This window comes from Branchiostoma floridae, chromosome 9 (genome assembly GCF_000003815.2).
Source record: "Branchiostoma floridae strain S238N-H82 chromosome 9, Bfl_VNyyK, whole genome shotgun sequence".
NCBI classification, from domain to species: domain Eukaryota; kingdom Metazoa; phylum Chordata; class Leptocardii; order Amphioxiformes; family Branchiostomatidae; genus Branchiostoma; species Branchiostoma floridae.
Genome location: NC_049987.1, coordinates 16,534,532 through 16,562,051, shown reverse-complemented (window position 1 = coordinate 16,562,051; position 27,520 = coordinate 16,534,532). Strand labels below are relative to the sequence as shown.

At 40.0% G+C, this 27,520-nt stretch overlaps 1 protein-coding gene across 3 annotated transcripts in view; it reads left to right on the top strand.

The window, feature by feature from the left end:
• Positions 1-27,520, top strand: part of LOC118423277 (fibrocystin-L-like) — an 85,038-nt gene that overhangs the window by 41,819 nt on the left and 15,699 nt on the right. For all 3 annotated transcript variants that reach the window (XM_035831364.1, XM_035831365.1, XM_035831366.1), the window contains 35 exons: positions 161-302; positions 818-969; positions 1,430-1,658; positions 2,400-2,675; positions 3,013-3,137; positions 3,688-3,829; positions 4,196-4,391; positions 5,105-5,352; positions 6,076-6,258; positions 6,759-6,941; positions 8,437-8,629; positions 9,150-10,080; positions 10,282-10,370; positions 10,858-11,156; positions 11,738-11,884; positions 12,623-12,800; positions 13,414-13,570; positions 14,151-14,307; positions 14,962-15,041; positions 15,485-15,614; positions 16,263-16,414; positions 16,853-17,081; positions 17,537-17,708; positions 18,565-18,789; positions 19,282-19,672; positions 20,144-20,369; positions 20,954-21,102; positions 21,551-21,799; positions 22,222-22,305; positions 23,628-23,793; positions 24,386-24,637; positions 25,223-25,347; positions 25,524-25,650; positions 26,200-26,442; positions 26,976-27,146. In XM_035831364.1, coding sequence (XP_035687257.1) covers positions 161-302; positions 818-969; positions 1,430-1,658; positions 2,400-2,675; positions 3,013-3,137; positions 3,688-3,829; positions 4,196-4,391; positions 5,105-5,352; positions 6,076-6,258; positions 6,759-6,941; positions 8,437-8,629; positions 9,150-10,080; positions 10,282-10,370; positions 10,858-11,156; positions 11,738-11,884; positions 12,623-12,800; positions 13,414-13,570; positions 14,151-14,307; positions 14,962-15,041; positions 15,485-15,614; positions 16,263-16,414; positions 16,853-17,081; positions 17,537-17,708; positions 18,565-18,789; positions 19,282-19,672; positions 20,144-20,369; positions 20,954-21,102; positions 21,551-21,799; positions 22,222-22,305; positions 23,628-23,793; positions 24,386-24,637; positions 25,223-25,347; positions 25,524-25,650; positions 26,200-26,442; positions 26,976-27,146 — 7,198 coding nt within the window. The remainder of the gene's footprint in view (positions 1-160; positions 303-817; positions 970-1,429; positions 1,659-2,399; positions 2,676-3,012; positions 3,138-3,687; positions 3,830-4,195; positions 4,392-5,104; positions 5,353-6,075; positions 6,259-6,758; positions 6,942-8,436; positions 8,630-9,149; positions 10,081-10,281; positions 10,371-10,857; positions 11,157-11,737; positions 11,885-12,622; positions 12,801-13,413; positions 13,571-14,150; positions 14,308-14,961; positions 15,042-15,484; positions 15,615-16,262; positions 16,415-16,852; positions 17,082-17,536; positions 17,709-18,564; positions 18,790-19,281; positions 19,673-20,143; positions 20,370-20,953; positions 21,103-21,550; positions 21,800-22,221; positions 22,306-23,627; positions 23,794-24,385; positions 24,638-25,222; positions 25,348-25,523; positions 25,651-26,199; positions 26,443-26,975; positions 27,147-27,520) is intronic.

Below are 27,520 nucleotides of genomic sequence, written 5' to 3'. Positions count from 1 at the left end.
AGAATAAGTATCATGTAGCATGTGTAAGGTTAAGCTTTAAGTTAAGTTGATAGAAAACAGTCCTATAATATCAATTTGAACTGATATAATTTTATATTCTAAAGGCTTTATAGAACAGTCTCTATGACAGTACTGTAACACTTTTTTATCCGTCCCACAGAAAAGCGGTAACCGTAACAGGAAGACCTACACCTTCCCAAACACTGGTACCAGCTCCCAGATAGTGATAGAGAGGGAATGGGGTGCCACACCTCCAATAACTGGCACCATGGACATCAGCTACAAGGGTGCAACTCTCACGGGTAGGTTTCTATATCATAGTATATGTAGCTTGACTGTATGTATGGTGTTCAACACCAAGGACAGGTATATTTATTTGTGTGTGTATATGGTGTTCAGCACCAAGGCCAGGCATGTTTGTGTGAGTATGGTGTTCAACACCTTGTGTATGTATGGTGTTCAGCACTAAGGACAGGCATGTTTGTGTGAGTATGGTGTTCAACACCAAGGACAAGTATGTTTACTTGTGTATGTATGGTGTTCAGCACAAGGATAGGCATGTTTGTGTGTGTACGGTGTTCAGGACCAAGGACAGGAATGTTTACTTGTGTATGGATGGTGTTCAGCACCACGGACAGGTATGTTAACTTGTGTGTGGATGGTGTTCAGCACCAAGGACATGTATGTTTACTTGTGTATTGATGGTGTTCAGCACCAAGGACAGGTATGTTAACTTGTGTGTGGATGGTGTTCAGCACTAAGGACAGGTGTGCTTCTTTTTGAATAGTGTTAAACAATGTCTGAATTCTTACTTCAGGGATTGCGTCAGACATTTCTGCAAGTGACCTGAAAGCCCAGCTGCTGACGATCGGCACAGGTGACGTATCCGTGGCTCGAGATGGTTCCTGCTCTGGCTACAAATGGACAGTAGACTGGCTACTGAGTGGGGGAGACAAGCCTGCCCTACAGGTAAGAGTCCAACTTAAAACTTTCGATACCATGAACCTTTTCCTTGTGCATGCATTAAAGAACCTTTCTGTCTGAAGCAGGCTTTTCTGTCTGAAGCAGGCTTTTATTTAATTGAAGGTGATTTAATTTCTTGGCGAGAGTATTGTAGAGGGTCCAGGGGCATCCACCTTCCATGGTGCAGGGTTTTAGAGAATTTTAAGTTAAAATGGTGCTTTTTAAGGTGCATTGTATGCTGAGGGGTAAACTCACTGTCACAAATGACCTAGAAGCATCCCTGGTCAATCAGAATTTTATGCTTATCAGAAGATCTGCTCCCCAGTGTAAGAGCATCTAGTGCGTGCAGTTTCTTATTATTCTTATATCGACAAACTAACAAATGTAGCAACCCAGTCACACACAAACTGAACTGAATACAAAGCCTTCTTGACAATGATAATGATTTGCAATCTTTCATTACTAGGTGGATGGCAGTAGCCTAAGTGCAGAGGATGCAGATGTTGAAGTGGTGGAGTCCAGAGATGGCGGCCTGTTCATTCATCCGCTCGGCGGTGACTACACGGAGACCGTGCACGACAAACCGCAAGTCCAAGTCTTTGTCAACAATATCGCTTCCGCTAATGTGGGAGACTGTACCTTTGAGTGGGGCGAGGACGCAACACCAACCATAACAGCTGTGTCTCCTACTAGTGGTGGGTACAGTATGTTAATAAGTGATCTCTTGTGAAACACCCCCCTCCCCACTCCTGAATATAAATTGCACTATGATATACTGGAAAGAATTATACCGGGGAGGAGGTAACTGGATATACATGTAAGCATTGCATTTTGTAGCCTTGAGTTCATTTATGGTACTCAATCTTATATATATCTTGAGGCATTCATGTCCTTTTGAAAAGTGGCAACTAGGACTAAGCCCTCGGGTGTATATGGTGTCATAACACCTAGTCCTTTGCTATAACCAAATAATAAAACCACAGAGTGAGCAAAGCAAACTTGGTGGTTTTATTCGGTGGTTATAGCAAAGGACCAGGCGTTATGACACCATTTACACCAAGGAACAGGTGGGTCATTGCCTTTGTATGTAACCCTTGCATGTAAGGGTTCATGGTTTTCCCTTGTATCCTTAGCTTGCCATCCAATAGTTGTATTCCTAACAGATAGACTGTAAGTGACTTTGGATCTGCTACAATGCCAAGTGTACCATTCTAGTTTGTTTTTAAGACAGTGCAGCCATTAAATAATTTTGTCTGAAACTGTTCATTAAGATGCATCCCTCTTTAACCGATTTACACTGACTTAACCTTCTACTAGTACCTGCTTTGTAGCCCCATCACCAATAAGAATTTAGTGAAAATTGGTGTATAATGGCTACCTTAGCTGGCTGAAGGTTATACTTTGAGCTGACATCATTTTGCTGACATGTGTTCTAGGCTCAGCCAGTGCCAGCACAGTTATGACCATCACAGGCAGCGGCTTCAGCACAAACACATCTCTCAACAATGTCAACGTTGGTGGAGTGGCTTGCGTGGTCTCCGCGGCAACAGCCAACCAGATCACATGTTCCGTGCAAGAAGGCGCTGGCGGAACCCACGTGGTGAAAGTGACCGTTGACGGAAAGGGACGCGCTAAGCATGTGAACGAGACGTTCCGTTTCACATACACTGCCACCATCAGCGGAATCACTCCAACATCCGGCAGCCTTGGAGGTGAAGTTTCTTTCCAGATTATCTATTAAGTAAATAATAATAATATCTTTACAGGTTTGATTATCCTCATAACAGTCATCCAATCTATTGGTTTGCAAAATATGCTGTGAAACTTAATACGAATTTAAAATTTGTTAGATTTTGGATGCAATGTTGGTATTTACATTGAACAATGTGCCAATCATACTGTGATGAGGCCTTTTCAACAACTCGCATTGTCAGAATGCATTACAGAGGGCAATTGTATCTGTTGTGATAATTAGATTCTTTTAACAGTTTTCATTTACAGTTAAAAATTTATGGTGACTGAATTTTATTATTGATTATGTTTCTATAGGAGGATCCACACTAAACATCACAGGCCACGGTTTTGGAGACGACTATGTTCCAAAGATTGATGGTCAGCCCTGTGAAGTCACACTGAGGACATACAGTGTGATCTCCTGTACTACACCTGCAAGGGTGAGCTTAGTGTCTTTTCCTTAGACCTAGGCTAGGAAAAAATGTTGTATTTTCTGTTTCCCAACCTACCCTAGAAAAGCCCGTGCCCCTTTAGCCTTCTTATGCCGTTATGGGGTGGGCAGTGACTCACATAGACTCCAGGAACCATCCATCCCAAATTTGCTTGTTGGGACGGAAAATAACTTACCCTTTCTGTCCCCAAAATGACGTAAAACTGTGTTAAATGTACTGTCTCTGATAATCTTAAAATAACATGTACATATTTAACCAGGAAAGTCAACAGGAGACAGTCCTGACTCCCATACTCTTTTTCATAGGATTTGAGTGCAAAGCATAGAAAACAGTTTGTACTATTCTTCAAGTCTTCGATATGACCCTGCTGGGTTTGAACCCCGACCTTTTAACTGCAAGATCAAGGAATGCCTGTGAAGGTGATGTGTTATGCCAAAGGGCGGTTATACCGGCTATAAATACAGAACACTCTACCCCCTACCCCCATTGCATTGATCGATAACACAATGAAATACAATACAAGAATCTTTTTTTACAGTCCTCAGCAGGAACAGTAGCTGTGACAGTATACCAGGGAGATGACCTGAACACAACTCTCACCAGTCCGACAAGCTTCACTTATGACAGCGCCAAGACTCCCGTCATTACTGCACTGAACAACACAGTCGCCAAGGTGGAAGGTAAAAAACTCCCAGATTCATATTGCAATGCTATTCTTATTTTGCAATCATTCCATAAGTCTGTTGTATCTCTTCTAGAGAATTTGTATAGATTAGGGGTGGGTGCCAAAAATTCAGGTACAGGTATGGTTCAGGTCCATAGGATCAAGTCGAATGGGTGATCCTGGGAACAATGGTCCAATTTTCTAAAAAGGAATCTATTTATCTAACTCCCACCAGTATTTTAAAATCCCGCTGCAATGTAAACTCTGTAAGTTTGACTTCTACTCTACTTTGCCCTTGTTATTTTCTTACTATGTTGTAAATATACTCTACTTTGCCCTTGTTATTGTTTTACTATGTTATAAATATGTCTTCCAATAACAGGTGGGACAGTCATTGAAATCAGTGGAACGGCTTTCGGGGAGGATGCAGCTAGCGATGATGCTGTGATGATCGGAGGAGAGGCGGCCGAGATTTTGGAGTACTCAGACACTGCGGTATCAGTGAGACTGCCAGCCCAGAAAACAGGGTCCTACCCAGTACTCCTCCTTGTGGATGGAAATGGATTTGCAGACACAAGGTACTGGTAGTTTATTATTTGTGTTGGTCTAGTTGGACATAAATGTTTAGGAAGCAAATTTTTGGTGGGTGTTCTTAGTAGAGAAATGTTTGAAACATTATTATGTTTTTTGGAAGACTAAACCAAACAACACATGGGCTTGTTAGATAGTACGACTAAGGACAGGTATGTTTGCCTGTGTTTGGATGGTGTTCAGCATTAGGGACAGGTATGTTTGTGTATAGATGGTGTTCAGCACCAAGGAAAGGACCTGGTATGTTTAACTGTGTATGGACCGTATTCAGCACCAAGGACAGGTATGTTAACCTGTGTATGCATGATGCTTAGTATGGTTGTGTATAGATGATGTTCAGCACCAAAGATAGGTCTGTTAACCTGTGTGTGGATGGCATTCAGCACCAAGGCCATGCTTGATTGTGTATGGATGGTGTTCAGTAGTAATACATTATTCGTGAAGGTGATTATTGTTATAGGTATAGATCAAGTCAAGAAAAGTGCATCTAAGTATAATGTAAAGTTACAATCATCATATATTGATTGCTTAGTACATCTACATGCAACATGTAGACTTTTCATGCAGATGCAATTTTGAAAAGTATTGACAGCATTGAAAATTGTTGTTTGCTTTAATGTAAGCAAGACTCTTGCTTGTTTTGGTCCCACTTTGCATTGTAACAAAATTTGGCCAACTCTTTGAATACTTTTCTTTACAGCACAAACAGTATTTCAGACATCGAGTATCGTCTGTCGGTGACAAACGTCTATCCCGACCGCGGGTCTATCCTGGGAGGAACACGCGTCCTCATCAAGGGAGAGGGCTTTAGCGAAACCGCGGCGAACAACGTGGTGATGTTTGGGGACGTTCCCTGCGAGATCGAGTCCGCAGAAGCCACGCTCATCGCCTGTGTCACTGAAACAGCTGCAAAGACGCACGTCATCACTAACGATGGCACACACCCAGGTAAAATGCTTTCACGCCATCATAGAGGGTGTTGTTTGTGTATAAAGTAGGTACACCTTTATCTACATTGTACATAATGATAAGGTTGTGTTTCACTTTTCACTTTCACTTTTATTATAATTATTGTTCAACCAGAACATTACAACTCAGGTTCAGGTAAACAATTATATAACATTTAACAATAACAAAAACAACATTATAACTATATCAAAACAGATAAAACAATGCCACAATGTTTGTGTTTACCCCGTATGTAGTTTACAAATAGTTGTGTGTAGCAAACTCTTTCCGTCTGGTTTAACATGTTCAGTCCCTTACTGCCCATTCTTGATGGTATGTTTGTTGACAAGTTTAGTCCTTGGTAAATGCATCTTCATACAATTGTTGCAAAGCTCAGATGTAAATCTGAATACTTAGAAGAATGTAGAAAATATTTAAGGCATTGTATTTTGCAACAGTTTACTAGATGTTTATGCTAGGTCACCTACATGTATGGTTAACCTATATCCATAATCGATTGTTTTTAAAAATAGAGTATGGGAGATGCTTTCAAATTGCAATACAGACTGCATTTTCAAAATGTTTCAAGTTAAGATTACAGAAACCACCGTCAGCTGACTTGATATCCCTTAATACCTCGCAGATAAAAGTTAATAAGCGTCAATTGTACAAGTCAATGGCTTTCCATTCCTAATATAATTTTGTATTTCTTATGTTTTTCAGACTATGGAAAAGGGTATGCCTGGAGTGAGACTCTTGTGACTGCAGCTGTTGGAGACAAGGTGCGCTGGGAGTGGGAAGCTCCAGACCTGTCACGGGCAGCATACAGCATCCAACGGACTGCAGATGCCTCCACCACAGAGTATGATGGCACTGGCTTCTTTAGTGGTCCCAAGACCCCCAGAGGTTGGTACATATTGTAAATGAATGTACATTGCATCTAATTTTTTTTTTTAAAACCTTGTGATTTCAGCCATTTCTTTGTGATTAAAATGATACTGATCCTGGTGGCAAAAGTATAGCTCTTGGCATATTGGCATACCAAATTACATGTGTGTCCTCATCAATGTTATGACACAGCTAGGACACATGTATAAGCCAAGCAAGTTGGTGGGTGCCAATTCACCATAAAGTGAAGAATATCTTGCATAGATTGCCTTTCCCAAGGTCACAACATTGGAGGAATGATGACTTGGGACCTACATTTTGTACATGTTGGTTCTTAGCCATACGCTTTGACCGTTGCACCAGACGATGCCACAATGTTTATATTATAGCTGACTATGATCATTAGGAGTTAATTGATTTGTTGATACATACAACCCTACCTTGTCATTTATTGGATTATCAACTGGCATGAAACCAAGAAATTGACAAACGTCCCTTTTTTCCTTGTACCCTTTCAGGTGTGTTTGAGCATACCTTCAACACCCCTGGTGGATACTCCTACAGCAGTGCAGCTGTAGATTCCAGCGGACGCATCTTCATGAAAGGTTTTGTCCAAGTCCAGCCGCTGGAGGTCCACAATCGTGAGGAGGCCCTGAAGCTGACGGTTGCAGGCTTTGAGGCCGACTATGATGTAGATTCAGGTATAATTGATGTTCTTTTCTTCACTGAGTGATTCTTGATTCCACCAAGACTTGATTTCTGTACTATGCTTAATATATATTAAATATACAAAGTTGATATCATATACTATATCTATGTATTAAGTATTCATTACCTCCATGAAATGTCATGGAATGGAGGTTATATTTTCTGTTATGTGTCTCTGTCTGTGTAGATGATTACTCAAGAACGGCTGGATGGATTGGTTTCATACTTGTTGTGTTGGTGGGGTGTGATAAAAGCTCGAATCGATGAGATTTTGGGAGCCGTATCTGTCGTTATAATCGATGTAATAATATCATAAATCACCCCTATATTTGAGATATATTGGTACAGGCATCGTGCTTTATGTGTTTATTAATGGGCTTAGCTCCAAGCAGATGGTGAGGTGACAGCTGTTTGGGGAACCCCGAGTTTTTTTAATATGATAATTAGTTTTATTTATGTCTGCTTAGGATATCATGGAGATGTGAAGCGTAAGTATAATTGTAAGAAGTTGAGGTACATTTAACGATAATGCTTAACAGGTATGGATGTCTCACATACTGTACTGCTGATTTGAGTGACATGGTGATTAAAATGCCATTAGGTCCTCTCATCTGGGTTGGGTTTCAGAAGTTTTATGGGCGATACAGATGTTCTGATTTTGTTACGATAAGGGACAGTTGTTAGTTGTCTCTTTCGTAGCCAATGGTACTTGTTTTTTAGCAGACGGGGTTGGCGCCAAGTATTCATCTTACAGTTGGTGTAGGGCTGTCAGAGGAAAGTGTGCATCTCGTTTTTGTACCGTGTGAACAGCTGATGTTATGACATATTGGTGGAAAATCAAATCACCATCTGACTAAAGTTGGCCACATCCCTTCTTCTTTCTGAGTTTCCCAACTTCCTCCCAACGCACAGCTCTGAGGCACATAGTCGAACCTCAATAATGCTGACAACCTTAGACATTTTACATGCCAAACATTAAGTGTCACATTTTGATAATTACTAATCAGATGGACATCCTCTGTGTCATTAAATAAATACACCACTGCTGTCCCATAACATTTATATTATATAACCATTACTCTCAAATACAACCGACTATAAACATACATACCATCCACAAAAAAGCAATAAATATCTCATGGAGGTATGAGGTCCCCGAACTCTAGTTCTATATTCAAACAGTGAAATCGTTGTAGGTCAAGCACACATTTCAGATCCACATTTTCATCATCAAATTGTCTCCAATTTGGTATCATCATGGAATCACTGCATCATTGCCAGAGAAAACTATTGAAATTAAACATAGCAAGAAGAGAGAAAACACTGAGGATCCTGGAGGGAGAATGTAATTATGATAGAACTAATGTATGATGTAGCAAATTTTACATAATCTTGAGCATTTGTCATCGAATAACATTGAGTAATGATAGATATTATATTGCACTTCTGATTGTTTTGCTGCATTATGATCTTCATGTTTTCTTGTAGTTGCTGCAGATCCCACGGACTCACGTGCCTGTCCCGGGGCTGTTACCAGCATCGCTGGCTGCACGGATGCTGCTCCTACATCCAACTCATCTGCCGATGGTTTCCCCTTCGATTTCTGGAGCTGTGTCACTCCCAAGATCACCTCCATCAGTCGTAACAATGGTACTGTGCATGATGCTATCACTATCGGTGGGTAAGTAATACTTTTTCAACTCTTTTTGTGTGATTCTTTCTTCATCAGAGGTTGTTGCTGTATGTACTAGCTAGATTTTTGCCAAGAAGTCAAGATTTGAAACTGTTTTCCATCCACTTTATAGGCGCTATATACAAGTAGACATTTGGCTAGGTAGTTACTAATTGACTGTTGGGCACTGGAGTAAAAGTTGATAATAGCTATCATGGCAAAGTTTTGCATAAAATGAATTATTCAGGATTTTGTGTTATTTAATAATATAAATTTTAAGATTTGTTAACAAGTGATAGATAAATCAACTTTTTCCTACTAGAATTTGTACTTATCTAGTTAATGTAATATACTAGTCAAAATACTAGGAAACTATCAATCACTGGACTTAAATTGTAATGTATAAAATGTACATTGTACAATGTATATGAACAGTACTTTATGAAGAACCAAAAGAGTAAATGGACAATTGGGAAGTAGTCACTATTGTTGAAGAGTCCTAATCATGTGATGTCTTATTCATATTCAGGTCAGGATTTGGGACCAACAATTGTGAGAATGTGGTGACCATTGGTGGCTACACTGCCACCTGCTCGCTCAATGGTGCAGACACCCTCCAGGGTAACGCAAACCCACACGATGACGACATGGATGACCCGATGACAATCGGCACATATCATGTCATCGCCCTGTCAGTCAACAACCGTGGAGACGCCGTGACAGAAATTACGCGTATTCAAGACCGCAGCTTTGTTCTGCTCTCCAACGTTGATAGTGTATCTCCCGCACTGGGCTCTCTCGCTGGCGGAACTCGGGTGGTCATCACAGGAAACGGATTCTCGTCTGCTACGCAGGTCACGGTGGCCGGACAGGCGTGTAACATCGTTAGTGTCACATACACCCAGATCGTGTGCAAGACAAGCGCGCACCAATCCCGCAAGCGTTCCACTGACCAGAATGTTGCCGGGCAGGTTGCAGTCAGCCAATCCATCAACGGTGTGACTGTGCAGGTGGCGTGTTCTTCGAACTGCGGGTACACCTACGCCTCGAGCGCCACCCCAACGGTTACAGCGGTGGAACCCACTCAGGTGTCAGGAGCAGTAAACGAGCTGCGCATCAACGGAACCTTGTTCGGCACCGACTCGTCAAACGTTACCATCACAGTCGGCAGTGAAGAATGTGACATCACCCTCATTGAAGACGATTTCATCCTGTGCGATCTCGAAGCAGTCAAAGTAGGCAACAACGCATTTGAGCTTCACATTGAAGGAAAAGGAAACGCAGACTCGTCTGTTTCAACTATCGAAAGCTTGGCAGTAATCGACAGCTTTACCCCCACCAATGGTAGCACTCAGGGTGGAATGGCCGTCACCATAACTGGAAATGGATTTGTTGATGGCGACACTACAATCAAGTTTGGGCAGTCAGACTGTACGATCACCGAAATATCACTTCTGCAGGTAACTGTTCACCATTTTACATTCACCCACTAGTGAACACGTCATTCAACAAGCTGGCGTTTTACACAGAAAGGCAATTTTGTAATAATGATGATAAGTCTGAGGAAAAGTAGAAAATGATGTCCTTGACATTGAATGTAATACATTGGATGCAAAGTTTAAAGTATTTCTTATCTGATTTTTCACTGTTCCTGACTTCAGGTGAAGTGCACAGTTCCTGCTCATGCTGCCGGAATAGTAAATGTTGAGATAACCTCCAGTGGTGTCCAGTACCCAGTCAAGCAGTTTGAGTAAGTAGAAGAACTGTTTATTAAAGGAAAACATCTTTTTTCTAACCAAGCAATGCTCATCATTATTAGAAGCAAAATATTCTTTGCTTATGATTCAAAATTAAAATCATTCCTTTACATAATTTTTTGTATACATTGTATTCTGTGAATTCATTTATTTTGACATTGATTTAATGTTACAGTAAACTTACTGTTACAGTAGGAGTGGAAAGGTTTTTGTTGTGTTTTAAGTTTGCAGTTGAAACAATACTGTAGCACATTTCATAATCTACAGCAAAACCATTGTACCTACTACTCAATGATGTGTTCTTACTGCATATACATGTAGCTTGAAGACCAAACACCAGCTAGTGTTTAAGGTTTTTTTGGTGTTTGGAGTTTGCAGTTAGAACAATATACTGTTAGTATATGATACACACTGTAGCGTTTTATGATTTACAGTAAAACTGTTGTACCTAGAATACTCAATGATGTGTTCTTATTTCAGATACCTTGAAGACCAAACTCCAGTGGTGGACTCCATCAGTCCAGCCGTCGGAAGCACAGGCGCCACCATAACTCTCACCGGCAGCAAGTTTGGCACCGACGACAGTGACATTGTTGTCACCATCGACAACGTTGGGTGTAGTCTGAGCGCCCTCACTGACACACAGATCCAGTGTTCCGTGGGCTCTCACTCCGCGGGAGCCTATCCCGTCGTGGTCCGGAGCGAGTCAAAGGGTTACGCCATTTCCAACGTCACTTTCACCTACCAGCTGAGGTTGGATTCGGTCTCCCCAGTAGAAGGTTTGATCAGTTTTATGTTACTTACTATAATATATATAATAGCTTTATTATTTTTTTGGTCCACTAGTTTGATATCCTAAATGTCATTCACTACAAAAATGGTATTCAGGTATCGTGAGATGAACTTGTTTGTTTTAGCAACATGCAGTTTATTGACTATGCTGATGGTGTAAATTGCAAAAGGTTTCAAGGTTATCTAGTAAATCAAACAGTGCAAAATTTATGCTATTATTATGTTTTGCCAAGTTGAACAAATTATATTTATAGAGTTTTTACTGTTCTGAGGTTGGCACTGAAATAGAATTGATTGTTAAGCTCTAGATCTCTATTGTTGCCTTCATGAAAAGAGTGCGTGTGTGTATGTGTCTGTCTGCATATTTATTGTAATGATGATATTTGGTACACGTATGAAATGTATTTGGGTAGGTTTTTCTTTTTTGGTAGAAAGACGAAGGTCAAGGTCGATCATGGGCCTCCAAGCGGCTGACCTTGGTGCTACAGCAAAGCTTCTGATTTTGCATCATTCTTCCAAGATATGCTACAGTTTTCATTTTTTCTGTATCTTTTTTTTTTGTTTCCAGGAAGTTTTGGAGGTGGACAGATCCTTTCTGTGACCGGAGCAGGATTTGATGCCCTGATGACCAAGGTAACGGTCTGCAACAGGACCTGTGAACTACAAGGACAGCCGGACCCAAGTAGCTTGACCTGCGAGGTTCCTTCCAACCCTGGTAAGACCAGAAATTCTAACTTCCTTTAGTCCACAGTCCATATGGCAAGGATGAAGTTGCTATCTATGCGAGATGTTCCACCAAAGACATTCAAACATTAAGAAACTTAAATAGAAAAGGACATTTTTTTAAACTTTACCTCATTGAATATGGAGGTATAATTGGTTCCTGGAAGTGTTTCCACATATTTGGGCCAGCAATAACTGAAGAAGCTATGGAGGGATAGTAATGGTATTTGGCAGGTGGGTAGGTCTTGGCATGGCAAAGGTGAAGTTTGACTTTCGGTCACCTTGTGGCTTTTCTTGGCACTGCAGGAGAACTTCTGTTTTTTGTATCTTTTTTTTTCTCAGTCATAAAAGCAGAAGCTAATTTAGAAGGACATGAAATTCTCTCAGCAATAAATGACAAGCAGTTTTGAGGACTTAAGTTTACTTGCTGCATCTGATAATGAGGAGAACCAATGATGATGATGATGATGATGATGATGTACTGTTACACCTAAAACTTTGAAAGGGGATTAAAATGTTAAGATTTTCTTTGCATGAATGATCAAATGATATCTCGAAGATATCTTTACTGGATACTTAACATTTCATAAGCAAATGTAATGCATTTGTAGAACAAGATAACAGGTTTGTGGATAGTGTTCAGCACCAAGGGCAGGTCTGTCTGTCTCGCACACAATGTATTTCTGATACATTGTATTTAATATGTTGCACCATTTTGAATTTTTTTCAGATTCATCTCAAAGCGATAAGGCCTGTCCAGTGGAAGTCAGTGTGAACAGTGAGTCGGATGAGGAATCCAGTGCTTTCACATACAAGGGTAACCTTTCCCCACGAGTAACAAACGTTTCCCCATCGCGAGGTGGAACAGCAGGGGGCACAACTGTCACCATAAGGGGTACTGGCTTTAGGTAGGCTCACATGTTTTAACTTTTAACACATTGAAGTAGTCCTTTTTGCTACTCTATTAGTAGTAGTGTTATCAATGAAAAGGTGCAATGTGATCTGACTTTTAAGTGCACTTTGAATTGAAGCTGTTCGATTACAAGACTTTGTTCTTTTTTATGTATTTTCATTTGCAAAACTTTGTATATAGCATCACACGGTTCGATTACAAGACTTTGTTCTTTTTTATGTATTTTCATTTGCAAAACTTTGTATAAAGCATCACACGGTTCACACCATCAAAAGGCGTTGGTTTAATTTGCTGATTACGACAGGATTTTAAGTTGCATTTGTTTCGCCTGAAAATGTACCACTAGCTGTGATCATCTGCATTGAATTGCCTGGTCTCTAAAGATAATGAGCATCAATCAAGAGGCTGCATCCTGGCCAATAAATTTGTTATTTTGAGCTCAAGGCTTGTTTGGTGACCTTTTTTTTCTGCTGTAAGATACTGGTCTAGGGTACTTTGTGTGGTCTTCAAGACTTATTTCTATTCAATGTTTAAGAATAGAAAGTAACGTTACATGTATCCCAACGTTTGTTGTATCAAATAATTGATGTCGTTTTCTAAACTTTCAGCTCAACCCCTGGCCAGAATGTGGTCACCATTGCAGGAAGTGCTTGCATCATCCAATCAGAATCATCCACTCAGATTGTGTGCGTGACAGAGGCTCACAATGGAACTGCTAAGTCCAAGGTTAGAGTGGAGGTCGGCGACCAGGGAGTTGCCATACAGGTAAGATCACAACAGATGTCTTTTGTGTGCCGTAAGTCTTGAATTGTTTGCACTGATTTTATATTTTCATGGTTTTTGTGGTGCCCATTCCACAGCAAAACCATGGCACTGAAAATATGCATTTCCATTGTTCTGCTCACTAACAGTAACTTTACTACAGAACCATGACCTTAAAACAAATCAAAATTCTTCTTTTCCCTTTTCCCGCATATGAAATGAAATTAAATACCCGCAAAAAAGGAATTGATGTGTTGTGATATGGGTCTTAAGTATTATATTCAGCAATACCATAGTTATCATATGGTCAAGTTTAAAGCAAGTCTTAATGTTTTAAAAGTTTTTGTAAAAATTATGAATTTGTTCAAAGAGCATTTAAGACTTGAGATTGAGGCTCTTGATTTAAAAGCTAGTATATGTTCGTGTATCAGCTTTACAAACTTTGAGTTTGACAACAATGAAACTATGTCTTTTACCCTCCAAAATACAGTTAAGGCTGCATAATGCTTTGAAGAATATGTGAAAACAGCATATCATATTGCTAAGTGACTAATTGAAAATTTGTATTTTTTTTTCACATTAGACTAATGCTGATTTCTGGTACATTGACGTCTGGTCATCCCCATACACGTGGGGAGGGGGGCCACTCCCAGAATATGGTGACCTTGTTGCCGTGCCCAAGGGCATGACCCTTCTACTGGATGTCACCACTCCTGTGCTCAAGGTCGTGCTGATCGAAGGTAAGATGATAAATAATAATAATTTATGTGTTTTGCCTTTGGGAATAAAGTATGATATTTCACAGATTTTTATGCATGATCATACACAAATATTCGTAGATGGTGTTCAGCACCAAGAACAGGTTTGCAACTATATTTTCATTTATGGATGGTATTTAGCACCAGGGACAGGTTTGACTGTGCCACAGTTTTTGTCTACAGTTCAGCACCAAGAACAAATATGCAGCATAGTTTATGGACAGTATTTAGCACAAAGGATAAGGTCTGTTTGTACTATGATAATGTATGGATAGTGTTCAACACCACAATTTAGATCTGTACTATAGTTCAGTGATGGTGTCCAGTACCAAGGACAGGTCTGTCTGTACCTTAGTATATGAGTAATAGTCTGCACTAAGGACAGGTGTGTCCGTACCTTAGTTTATAGATAGTGTTCAGCACCAAGAGCAGGTCTGTCAATTCTGCAGTTTCTTCTGTACAATTAGTAGGATAACTTGAACCAACACTATTCCACCAGGCCAGAAGAATACTCTGAATATACTATGTCACAGGGCAGTGAACATTCAGTAGTCTACAAGAACAGGTTGAAACCTGATTATCACTTGATAAAAATTCTTGAACAAAGTCTTGAACTATGGACTGTATGCATTACAGGAGGAGAGCTGATCTTTGATGAAAAGGATGTTGAGCTGAAGGCAGAGAACATCCTCATCACCGGAGGTGGACTTCTACAGGTGAGACTTACCGCTGAAAACAACTGCCTCCCAAGGAGAATATGTTTGCAGTGGTTTTATGTAATGTCGTTTTGTATTGAACTCAACACAGAGAACATAAAACCACCTTGAACACTACATTTTCTTCCTACCAAGCAATTAAATCCCTGCACTGTTTTCTTCCTTACAGTATTGCACTAATTTGAACCAAATTTAAAACAAATTTTTGTGGAAAGTGTTCAGCACCAAGGACAGATCTGTCTGTATCGTAGTTTGCGGATAGTGTTCAGCACCAAGGACAGGTCTTGTCTGTACCATAATTTATGTATAGTATTATAATAATAATGATATTGAAATAACATTGAAATCAAAACACAGTGAAAAGCTCTTTTTTCCCCTCTTACCATCAAATTAAGTCCCTGCAAAAAAAAAGAAACATCTAACCACTTCTCCGTTTTTTATAGATTGGTACAGAGGAGGAGCCATTCCAACATAAGGGTATCATCACCATGTATGGCCACGTCAGGTCTAAAGAACTGCCACTGTATGGGGCCAAGACACTGGCTGTGCGGGAAGGCAGACTTGAACTTCATGGTAGGCAAATATACTGCATGCTGCTGTGCTTCATTTTGATCTTGAAGCCCTGTCATACCTGTCATATCATTATACCATGGTTCAGAGTAAGTCATGCGCAGGTCATCTGTGGTTAATTAAGTGTTGGCCTGTAAGGTTGCATACTAGACTATAAAAATCACCTTGGCCAGTTGACTATGAATTTTCAGCAATCAAACTCAGGAAAGCCATATTCTTCTTAGACACAATCAAAGGAGCAAACTGAAGCTATAATTATAGTTACAACCGTTAGAAGACCTTGGTTACAGCATTTTGAGAAGTATTGAGAAGGTCCTGACTATGGGACAGAACTGTTAGAAACTTTTGATAGATTCAGAATTCAGGATTCAGAAAATATATTTTATGACACTGGGACTTTGTTTCAACTTTATTTTGTGGAGTTTCGCAGCAGAAATTATAGTCATATATTCCTGATGATGTGGAATATCTAATTTAAAAATATATCACAAAGTCTTTATACAGACAGCAAACAGCAAAGAAGTTTTGGTTGACAGTTTTTATTTGCTTTTTTTAACTTAACAGTGCTACCCATTTGTAAAATCTAAGTAAAAAAAAAGGTTGACCATGACAGGAGCTGCTGCAACAACTCATTAAATGTCCTTTGCACAGGTCGCCCCACCCCGATCACCTGGACACGGCTGTCTGAAACAGCTGTAGCAGGTGCTACCACCTTGAAATTGAAGGACTCGGTCAACTGGAATGCTGGAGACAGCATTGTCATTGCTACAACTGGCGATCGACACAGCCAGGGGCAAAATGAGGTCAGCCAGTCAAACAGATCTCTCGCAACAACAATCGGGATATTTTTATATCCCTGAATTACGTGACATGACATATGCCTAAACTTGCCTAAAGATGCATCACAATGGTCTACATAATAGTAGACATACTTATGCAACACCCCTCCACAAAGATTGTTCTTCACACCTAAACTACATGTAGCATACCTTTTTGTAATTGTCTGAATCAAGACTTAGTTAGGTACTGTTGTCATTTAGTACATAGTTTTTTTACTTACAAGACAAAAGCGGATTGCTGCTTAGACCATCTACTTAGAGAACAAGGGCCAAAGACATAGCAGAGAACAAATCTTAAGCTCTTCAACTCAAGTGCTGCAACTGTATCATAACCAATTTGGTATCATGATAGTAATGTACTGCTTCCTAATTGTAAAAAAAATGCCCCTTTTATTCCTACAGAAACGTGAGATCATGGAGGTTTACAGTGATGGCAGAACCCTGACTCTGACGGAGCCTCTGGAATTCGAACACTTGTCGGCCACGTCCACATTCACCGCTGAGGATGAGAGCATTACCGTCAGCTACGGGGCGGAGATTGGCCTTCTGACCCACAACGTCGTCGTCAGGGGGTCCAATAACGAAGACTGGAACACGGAGATTGAGGCTTGTGAAGCAGGGTTCGACACAGGTGAGCCTACATGTTGTGTGAACTGGTTTACTGTATGAATGGCTTATGCACAAGCTGTAAACAGTTCCCACCTAGACTAGGGTGGGTACAGAAAATTCAGGCCCAGGTATGGTCCAGGTGCAGAGGATCTCGGACCTAATAATCTTTGACAACTTGTGAATTGGCGATACTCAGGACAATGGTCCATTTCACTACAAAGGATTCTGTTTGCTGGAGTATCCAACGTACATTGATGTTTAAAAATCCCATCCCAGTCATATAAACAACACTAACTGCCTTTGTTTTTATAATAGACCAACTCTGTCAGTACTGACAGAGGTTACAGTGGAAAGGTCGCAATAAAATTAATGAGCACAAAACGATGACAAATATTTCTTGACTAATAATGCTAAATGATTGAAATTCAATGATAATTGCTGTTTCTAAAAGTCCCTTTTTAATTTTTCATATTTTAGGTGAGTTCACGACACAGACCTGCTTCCAGGGTCGATTTGGAGATGACATCGGGTCGGACCAGTTTGGAGCACAGGTCATGTTCCACGCTCCCCGTACGGACGAGGACCTGGTGGAGGGACATCTGTCCTATGTGGAGTTCACCAACTCTGGACAGGCCTTCAGGCTTGGAAGGTAGGAATACTGTTACAGTAATGCTAGACAAGTTCAACTATAACCTATATCCTGTGTTCTTTAAACAGGTATTTAGGGTCTGCCCTCATGTCAGCCATGAATGACAGGTTATACTCGAAAAGCTACATGTAATGTACCTCATCCGATATTCGGTGAATTACGGATGCACAATGATGATGTCAAGTCATTGGGTTCTGGTTTCAAACCTGTGGTTTAAAACAACCATATGCATCTATTGACTTAATATCCCTAGCCTGTTTTTTTTTTTACAAACAATGGATATAGTTTACCCCTGGATAAAGATGAACAAGCATTACAATTACTGTTATTCATACGATATACTCAGTCCAATAGATTCAAACTTGGTCCAACCACCTGGTACATTAGCCATATTGAAACAGTCCAATCCCATTTTGCTTTCTGTAGTAAAGATTATCTGCTAAGAAACCACTAGTCTTACCAAACCTGAGCAACCCCCTTTATGCAGTCTCCAGGGGCATTCACATCTCACCAAAATTGATTGACATTGGCAACCATTCCAGCTGCAGTGTGCTCCTCCCTCTTACTCTTAGTGTGGCATTGAAATGCCAAATAGTTTTTCATTGTCATCATTAACTAGGGCTGTGTACCTTCCTATACCAGTACCTAAACAAACTTTATGAAATCACTATAATTGAACACCAATTGTTTTAAGGTTCCAATATCTAAATCCTCATACTAAGATGACAATTTCTCCCTAAAATGGACTGTTGGCTACATTTATTTCTTACAGACAATTAAGTTCTGGACCTGTACCCTAACCCATGTACCTATACCTGAACCTAAAATTTCTAATCGTTACTCATCTATTGTGCAGGTATGCCATTCACTGGCACATCAATGGTGACATGAGAGGCAACTACGTCCGAGGATGCTCCATCCACAAGAGCTTCAACCGTGCCATAAACATCCACAACACCCACAATATGCTGATCGAACACAACGTGTTCTACAACATCATGGGAGGTGCCATGTTTTTGGAGGATGGTGTTGAGACAGGAAACATCTTTCAGTACAACCTTGGAGTCTTCGTCATATCAAGGTAAAGTCACTGTAATGAATTATAGGAATAGGAAATTGATGTTTTGTTTCCTATTCTGTCCTGAAAACATTGCGTTGGTTACAATATATAGATAAGTATACTAGTATATAGAATTCTCTGTTATTTTACCAAAATGATCCACCAAATCCTTATATAAAACTAAAAGGAAATCCCTAATTGTATGAAGGTCTATAGAGAGAGCTTCACATACATATCATGTACTAGCTAGAACAACATTATGAAGTGGTAAACAAAGGAATTGAAGATTAAGTTTTAAACCATTTTACAACTTGGATCATTCTTCAATACTTTTAGATATCTTTGAGCAAGGGGCAATCTTTACTTGAGCTGTACATTAAGCTTGCATTAATTCTGTCTGGCTTAAAACATCTCAGACTCCTTTATGTTTTTAGTTAATGCTGCAGCAACTGTTGTATTATTACATGTATCGTCTTGATTATTAACCAAGGACGACTTGTTTTGTTTCCATAGTACAAGCTTGCTGAATGATGACATCACCCCTGCTGCCTACTGGGTGACCAATCCAAACAATACTCACCGTCACAATGTCGCAGTAGGCGGAACGCATTTTGGTTTCTGGTACCGCATGCACGAACACCCTGACGGCCCGTCCTTTGACCCCAACATCTGGCCCGGCTACGTCCCTCTTGGCGAGTTCAGCAACAACACCGTCCACTCCCAGGGCTGGTTCGGCATATGGATCTTTGAGGACTACTTCCCTACCACGGACGGAACACCTGCAGGAGACCCACAGCCAGCGGAATTCCGCGGTCTGACTGCCTGGAACAACGAGAAGGGAGCAGAATGGGTCCACTGTGGTGCCCTCCGATTTGTTGACTCCATCATGTTCAACAATGACAAGGTACCTCAATTCTCAACATTTTTGGAGCAGTTTCATGTTTGGGGGTTTTTGTAATGATCTCTTCTCTACAAACTTATAATTATTATTATTCCATCATAGCATGACTTTTTGTACGGTATATGACTATATAGTGCTATATCGTAAACAAAGGCATTGCAAAATCAAATGCATTTACAGTAAATCTTAAGAATGACAATTGCAATTTCCTGTGCAGCCTTTGAACCCCTGCTTTGCTTATTGAGTCAGTTGAACTTGCCAAAGCAAAGCTCAATGTTTCTGACTTAGGGAGGAGAGCCATCATGCTGCTGCATTGAGCGTAGTTTCGTGCCCAGAAGTTGTCAATGAGCTTGCACTGAGCCAACTCGTTAAAAAAACAACTTAGTCATAATCATCCATGAATATATTAAAGGTTGCCATCACTGTTGACATGGACATTTGGACATACAATACTTACTAATACCATCCCTCTAGGCTGGCTTTGAAGGCAAATTCCTCCTGAACGTACGGTGGGGGGATGCCATGTGGAAGGACTCATGGATCGTTGGACACGTGCCCGAGCTCGCTTCCACCGGGAACACCGACTGCACCAAGAAGGGCATTATCGTGCCGTATGGACATCGTTTGACCATCAGTGGCCTCAACTTTGTCAACTTTGATCAGCCTTCATGTGTGGCTATTGCAGTGACAACCATAGATGGTATATAAAGAACATTTGTTGCCAAAATCTAGTTAGTTGCTTGTCATTTAAGTTCTTCCCACATCTGATGGTGCATAGGATGGCATCTGTCTCCTCTTTAATAGGCCTTTGGCCATACAACTTCATGTAATCACAACAGCAGCAGGGGGCTACTCTACCGGTAGCGATATGTGTTCAACTTCTGTAACATTATAATTGCTTTTTCTCTGTGCTAAGTGCTGAGTAGAGAAAGCAGTATGTACGATTTTAAAGTCTCTGGTATGACCTGGCTGGGGATCGAACTCATGACCTACACCTCTGGTTTTGCAAAAGAGATATACTTACTATGCATGTATCATTAGATATGCTAGTGATATTAATACTTCTTTGGCATGAACACCCATTTTTTAAAATTCAGTGACCTGCATTATATTGTAGACACTTCTAACTTGAAGGTAGCATTTGCTTAGTCTAGGGTATGTCAGGTTGTGATCTATTCTGACTCTAAAAATGTGAACAAAACTAGTACATGTAATACTATAAAAAAGACGAAGTATTTTTGGGTAATGCTAGAAGTCAATGACTAAACTGTGTTGTAACCACAGGTACTTGCGGAGAGTGGTGTGGCGGCTTCACCTACAGGTTTGACAACATCAAGTGGGGAAACACTCCAAATAAGGGAGCATTCCGTTGGGTTCATCATGCCGTGTACTATGACACAGACGGCAGTCTTACTGGGACTAGAGATGCAAAGGTAACAATATTATGATCAATATTACGATTATAGTACTCCAAGCATGCTTACTTTCACTGAGGAAAGTGGAATGGTACTATCTTGTGTGAAGGATTGTGTAAAATTTAATGAACTAACATCTACAAAATTGCTAGTTTCTACCAGACCACAACTCAAGTTGAAACGAAAAAAAAAAATTGCCAAAATTTGGATGCTTGGATAAAGGACTGAGCTTGCATTGGAAAACAATTCGTGCAACTTTTTGTTGACTCTAAAGCAGGCAAATTTCCCCGTCAAATTTCAACTACTAGTCTATGTTTCTTTAATTTCAAAATGATAGAAAATGATCACCGAAAAAATAATGTGTTCAAGGTTTTTTTAAGCATTTTTCAGTGAATTTTTTGATCTACTGAAGCAGTTGAACTTACTGAGTGTCCTGTAAATAAAGAATGCATTTTTCTTGTTCTAGATCGTTCCCACCAACGATGCTTTGCCACCGGAGTGCGTCGCTAGTCCAGAGTTCAGCACCAGGGGCAACAGCCACCCTGCTAGCTTCTGTCCCCCTGGGGTGGACTTCGTGCGTTTTGCCTGGAAGGATGCCCTGCCGTCCAACTTGGAGGCCAAAGACGTTTCCTTCACCAGCTCCTGGGGGAAAGTTCTGAGTTTCTTCATCGACAAGAGAATGACGCACAAACCAGGCTGGATGGCACTTCTTCAGGTACTGTAATACACATTCCAAAAGTACTTTCATTAGGTTGGTAGAATATAGGAGAATTCTTGTACACAACCAGGTACTTGTACACAACAAGGATGTACTTAGTAAACATGTACTTGCTTACGTTTCTGTCTGCGCTGAGGAAGGTGTCTGATAGACCCCGAGACGTAAACAAGTACATTTTGTAAGTACATCCTGGTTGTGAACAAGACTAAATACACTTATTTTTACAGGGGACAAAAAAGGAACAAACTAAATCAGTGTTGTCTCTCATTCTACTTATTGGTGGTGTCTCCTAAAATGGTATCATTATATAATAATGAAGCATCATTAGAGTACAGTGCCAATGACTTTTACATGTATGTTGTAAATGGTATTCTACAAGAATTTATGATGAGGACTTTTTATGTCTTCTTCATCCACAGATGGGAACAAACCACAAAATGGAGTTTGAGGAAGCAGGTCACATCACCAACATCTCATACACTGGAGCTTTCTCTGAATTTGCAGTAAGTACACAATCACTGATAGACAGAAAGCTATTCAGCTCAAATAGAAATAACTAAGTATAATTTGTTGATGAAGGTTAGACACCCAGGACTCAGGTAATAAGATATGCCAAAAGCAGTTACTCCTTGTCAGTGTCACTGACAAAAGACACCGGATGGTTGTCTGAAAGGTCTGACCGTTTCCAAAATCGCATCCAGTTGCTTGTCATTGAGTAACTGCTTTTTGCCGTAACTAGTGTAATGAACTATTATCAATAATGGTAAGTTGCACCTGTTATGGCTATTAGTAAGCAATTTTTTTTTTATTGTAAAAAAAATCAGAAATCATCTAGGCCAAGTTCTTAATGCTAATTGAGCCAATTCCAATGTTGGTATTGTCTTTGGAGACCACAAGTTTTATGTACATGTATACTACAAAGTGTTTTCTGTAATAAGGACATGTGAAATGCTATGTGCTCATTGCTAACAAAGGAGTATTGTCAATTTTAGAACAAACTCACAAAATATAGTCCTTTGAGTTTATCTTTGGCAAATGAAAGAATATTGAAACATTCATATTCGATGACAAAACATTATATGTGCGCCTAGTTCAAATTCAGCCATAGAAATAAGTCATTGTGTAAAGACGCCAGTATATGTTAAGAATGAAAATCCTTCATGCCTCTTCTGTCCTAAATCCATCACAAATAATTCCATCCATCGACCAACGTTTAAAAGATATGTACCTCCAATCTTTCGTAACAGCAATGCGCAGCAACAACAAATTACGAACATACAGATTACTTAAAACTACTTACAACGACGAGAAATACTTAAAGATTGCAAACATTCGGCACAGAACAGCCATCACAAAGCTCCGCATTAGTTCACATAGACTCCACATTGAAAAAGGCCGACATAACCACATTCCTCTGGAAGAAAGAATCTGCCAATACTGTAACTTGAATAAGATAGAGGATGAGTGCCACTTTATTGTTGAATGTACTTTATACAACAACGAAAGAAACGTCCTTTTTGAAAATATACAACTTATGTTCCCAAATTTCCGATACTTGAATACCACGGAAAAATTTATATTTCTCTTGCAATTAGATAAGCCATATATTATTGATTCCATTTGTCCTTATGTTTATAACTGTTTTAAGAAGCGAGAAGAAGTTGAACTTGTACATACTTGAATGTATTAGCATATGCAGAGATGATAAGATACCTTTTTTGTCAAAATTGTACCTTATCACTAGCGCTACGACCTGTACTTAGCTTGTTTGAGCACAAATGTACAATAAAGGTCATTCATTCATTCATTTGTTCCTTTGTTTTAGAACGACCAGTGGATTGGTATCAGTCACAACTTCACCCAGAAGCCAGACCGCTTCCAGGTGGTCCCGGGTGTCATGAAGAATGGGTCCAGCCGACCGGTGTCGTATGACGATAACGGCAACGGAGACTGGTACTTCGACACCAACACCAGGAAATTCACCTACATCCGTGAGTCTCTTTGATTTGTGTATAATGTTAGATTTTAAAGAGAAAGATTTTTGATTGGAAAACCTTTCATTGATTTATGTCAAAATGTAACGTCAAATCATGTATTGCTAAAAGGTGAATTGAGGTTGGATTTTCCATTACTGTTATCTTAATAGATAGAATTTTATTTAGATCTATATTACTCATTTGAAGTTGTATATGATTGCAATTGTAATTTGGTAATCAAATGTCCTAGTCACTTTTTTTTATATGGATAGTAACTTTTAGGACATTAAAGATGATTGTATCTTTAATGAAATATCAACTCTCAATAGTTCCTCAAGAGTGTCATATAAAAAAGCAATAAATCAAAGTATTAGAAATCTGTAACTACACGTAATTTGGCATCAGTAATCCATGAGGTATGCTCACTTCAAATTATCCAGGTGTTAAAAACCTTCTTGTCATTAAGGCATTGATATCACTATCTCTCAAAGTGCCAGTCTTTCAAAGGTACCCAACAGATTATGAGAGTTGATGTTTTGTGTACAGTCACATAGTTCTTAACATTGTCTTTAAAAATCATTATTAATACGATATATGCTGCTTACAGTTTCTGGAAAGGATTCCGAGGACAACGCTGTCACCAGGCCTGTGCAGTTGCGCGTGTTCCGCTGTTACTACGCACAGTGTATCCCCCCACCTGACCCCAATACTCTCCCGCCCGCCCGCGAGAGGCCCGAGGACTTCGACCTCTGGTCCAATCCAGAGTCGTGGCAAGGAACCGAAGAGGGGTGGGGCGGTAACTATGGTAACGGAGCCTACGGACTTCCTCAGGATGGCGATGATGTGAAAATTCCAGGAGGTGAGCAGTTTGTTCTCACTGGGTCAAGGTCAGATTTTCTTACTCAGTGTATATTTGATAAAAAATCTTCTTTCCTGGAACTTGTAATAAAAATTCAAGATCTCCATAATGACTAGGTAATAGCCTTTCAGGATGTAAAGTTTTCCTTGCATCATTACAGTTTATATCAGTAATGATTATGTTTATTTCAAGTTCTTGTTTAAAGGCTTACTCACATATTATACAAAATGTAAGTAACCCTATATAGTTCACCTTCATCGGCAAGGTAACCGCTATATCCGTTGTTTTGAAAAAAACTAGAAAAAAACTAGTATTAGGTCGACGGACGGTAGTTTCAAATTGCAGTCATGTCAAATCATTTCAGTTTGAAATCACCGACTTATCCAACGATATCCCTAAATACCGTGCTTTTGCAAACAACGGATATAGGTTACCCTGCGGATAAAGGTGAACTAGCGCCAACAGGACAAAAACTGTGAATGAAGGACTGTTATAAATGAATATTGATGTATGCCACGCATGTATGAAGAATCAATGGATAACTGTTTTGTTTTATTCATAATGTATTATGTTTTTATTCTAAAGGTCAGTGGATGGTCGTGGACACCGCACTACCCATCATGCACAAGCTCTACATCTACGGAGTTCTGGAATTTGACGACGGCCCGGACAAAGACTTCACTCTTACTGCTACTTACATAATTGTGCAGGTCAGTAGAATTGACCTAATATTACAAAAGTCAATCATGGTATTCTACGTCCATTTTCTGTTTGAAATTGTTCTATATTAAATTTACAGAATAGTCAGTCAAGCAATTTCCATTCCATATTTTGTAGTCACTGTGATAATAAGTAGATTTGAATTATTTGGATTACTGTTTTTCAGGGAGGGCGGTTGATCATTGGCTGGGAAGACAACCCGTACCAGGGGCAGGCTAAGATCATCCTACAAGGGAATCACCTGACACCTGACATGCCTTTCCCCAGTGTCAATGCAGGGTCCAAGGTTCTGGGTAAGCCACTTACTGTATCATGTTACACCCTGACCACCGCGTATGCTAATGTACCATGCATGTTCTAGTAGGTATTGACTGAAAAATACCACAAACTGTATCCTCAAAAGTAGTGCGTGGAGTAGTGCGTGCAGTCATCAATGATGAACTGTTACAAGTAAGTTTGGACAGTCACCCTTAACCAGACCTCTACCCCTAACCATAACATACAATGTACATGTAAGGGTGTCAGAGCATAAATTAGTCAGAAAGCCTACAGTAATCTTGAGTCTGTTCTTTAGCCCTTAGTAATAAAGTATGGCAATCTTGTGTCCTGTGCTAGCTTGGCAGTGTTTGAAAAGCTCCTTATACATGTAGTCTTCTCTAAAACCTAAGAAATGGGTAAGAAAAGAAAAACGTCTTTTTAAACCATACAGTTATTATTGTAAGCAGTCTCAGCATTATGAATTTGATGCAATGCATTTCTATTTTTCTTTTCAAGTGTTTCCAATTATTGTTTTTATTCTCACTGATTGTACAACTATTTTGATGACTTCCTCTTACTTCCAGCTTGCTTTGGTGGCTGCGACCTACACGGGAAGAACAGGAACTACCCTTTCACGAAACTGGCGCAAGATGCTGCAGTCGGGGCCAACCAGCTGGTGGTAGCGGACCCCGTGGACTGGGTTGTCGGAGATGAGATCATGGTCACCACGACCTCCTATGACCCCTGGGAGACCGAAATCTTCAGGATCACAGGCATCTCGGACAAGACCTTGACTCTGAATGCTTCAGTGGCATACTATCATTTAGGTGAATAATACATTTACTACATCTACCCAATATACTATATGAAATGTACTTTGGAAAGATAATTGCAAAACATGCAGGTACAACCATGCAGTAGTAATTGTCATTTATGTCACACCTGAGCCGCTAATATGGGTGATAAAAAGCCGTACCACACAAGCTTTAAAGTTTTATCACGCAAGCTTCCCTCGAATTTTTTTCAACCTACTGACTGCACACACGAAGTGCGGTGCGGTCGAAAATGCGAATACTCCATTCAGACATTGATGGGTATGATATAGATAAAATACAAACTGTATATTCCGCATCACCCTCATTGCCATCCCTCCCGCAGGTTGGGCGATCCTACTCACAGTCGGGCTGATACCTCGGGCGATACGGAAGACACTGTGTTGTATTCTTTAGGAATATCACTGTTACTTCAAGTAAAAGATGTTGGCTTTCTGACAAGCTTAATGACTACCAAGTTTACATCTGTCATTAACAAATTAGAGAAGGAAGTAATTGTAAAACGCTGTACTCTTTATAATTACCAGGTGGAACCTACACCTTGGATGATGGTACAACCTACACCATGGCAGCAGAGGTTGGCCTGCTGACCAGGAACGTCAAGATCATTGGGGACGACTACCCAAACCTCTTCAAGGAGTCGTTTGGTGCAAGAATGATGGTCAGCAAGTTTGCAGATGAAACAAAAGAGTACATAGGCAAGTGTAACTTTATTCAATGCAATATTTATTTGCATTGTTTGAACTACAAATTATATTCCTACCTACCTACCTACATGTAGTCCCTTAACCTCCATATCGTTGGGGGACATTTGTAGCATGATTTCAGCTATGAGGTACTTAATGTATAGAATCTGATGCATTTTCAATCAATTCAAGTTTTTCTTATGGTCTCTCCTTGTCCTAAATCCTTAGTTACAAATAATCATACCAACCTTTCTACCATATTTTTTTTGTAGGTAGCAAGTATATTTGATATGTATGATGATCATAATGTTAACCAAATGCTGAAAGATATCAAATTGAATGTTACTGCCTTATGTATTGAATTGAATCAAGATCATCATCATGAT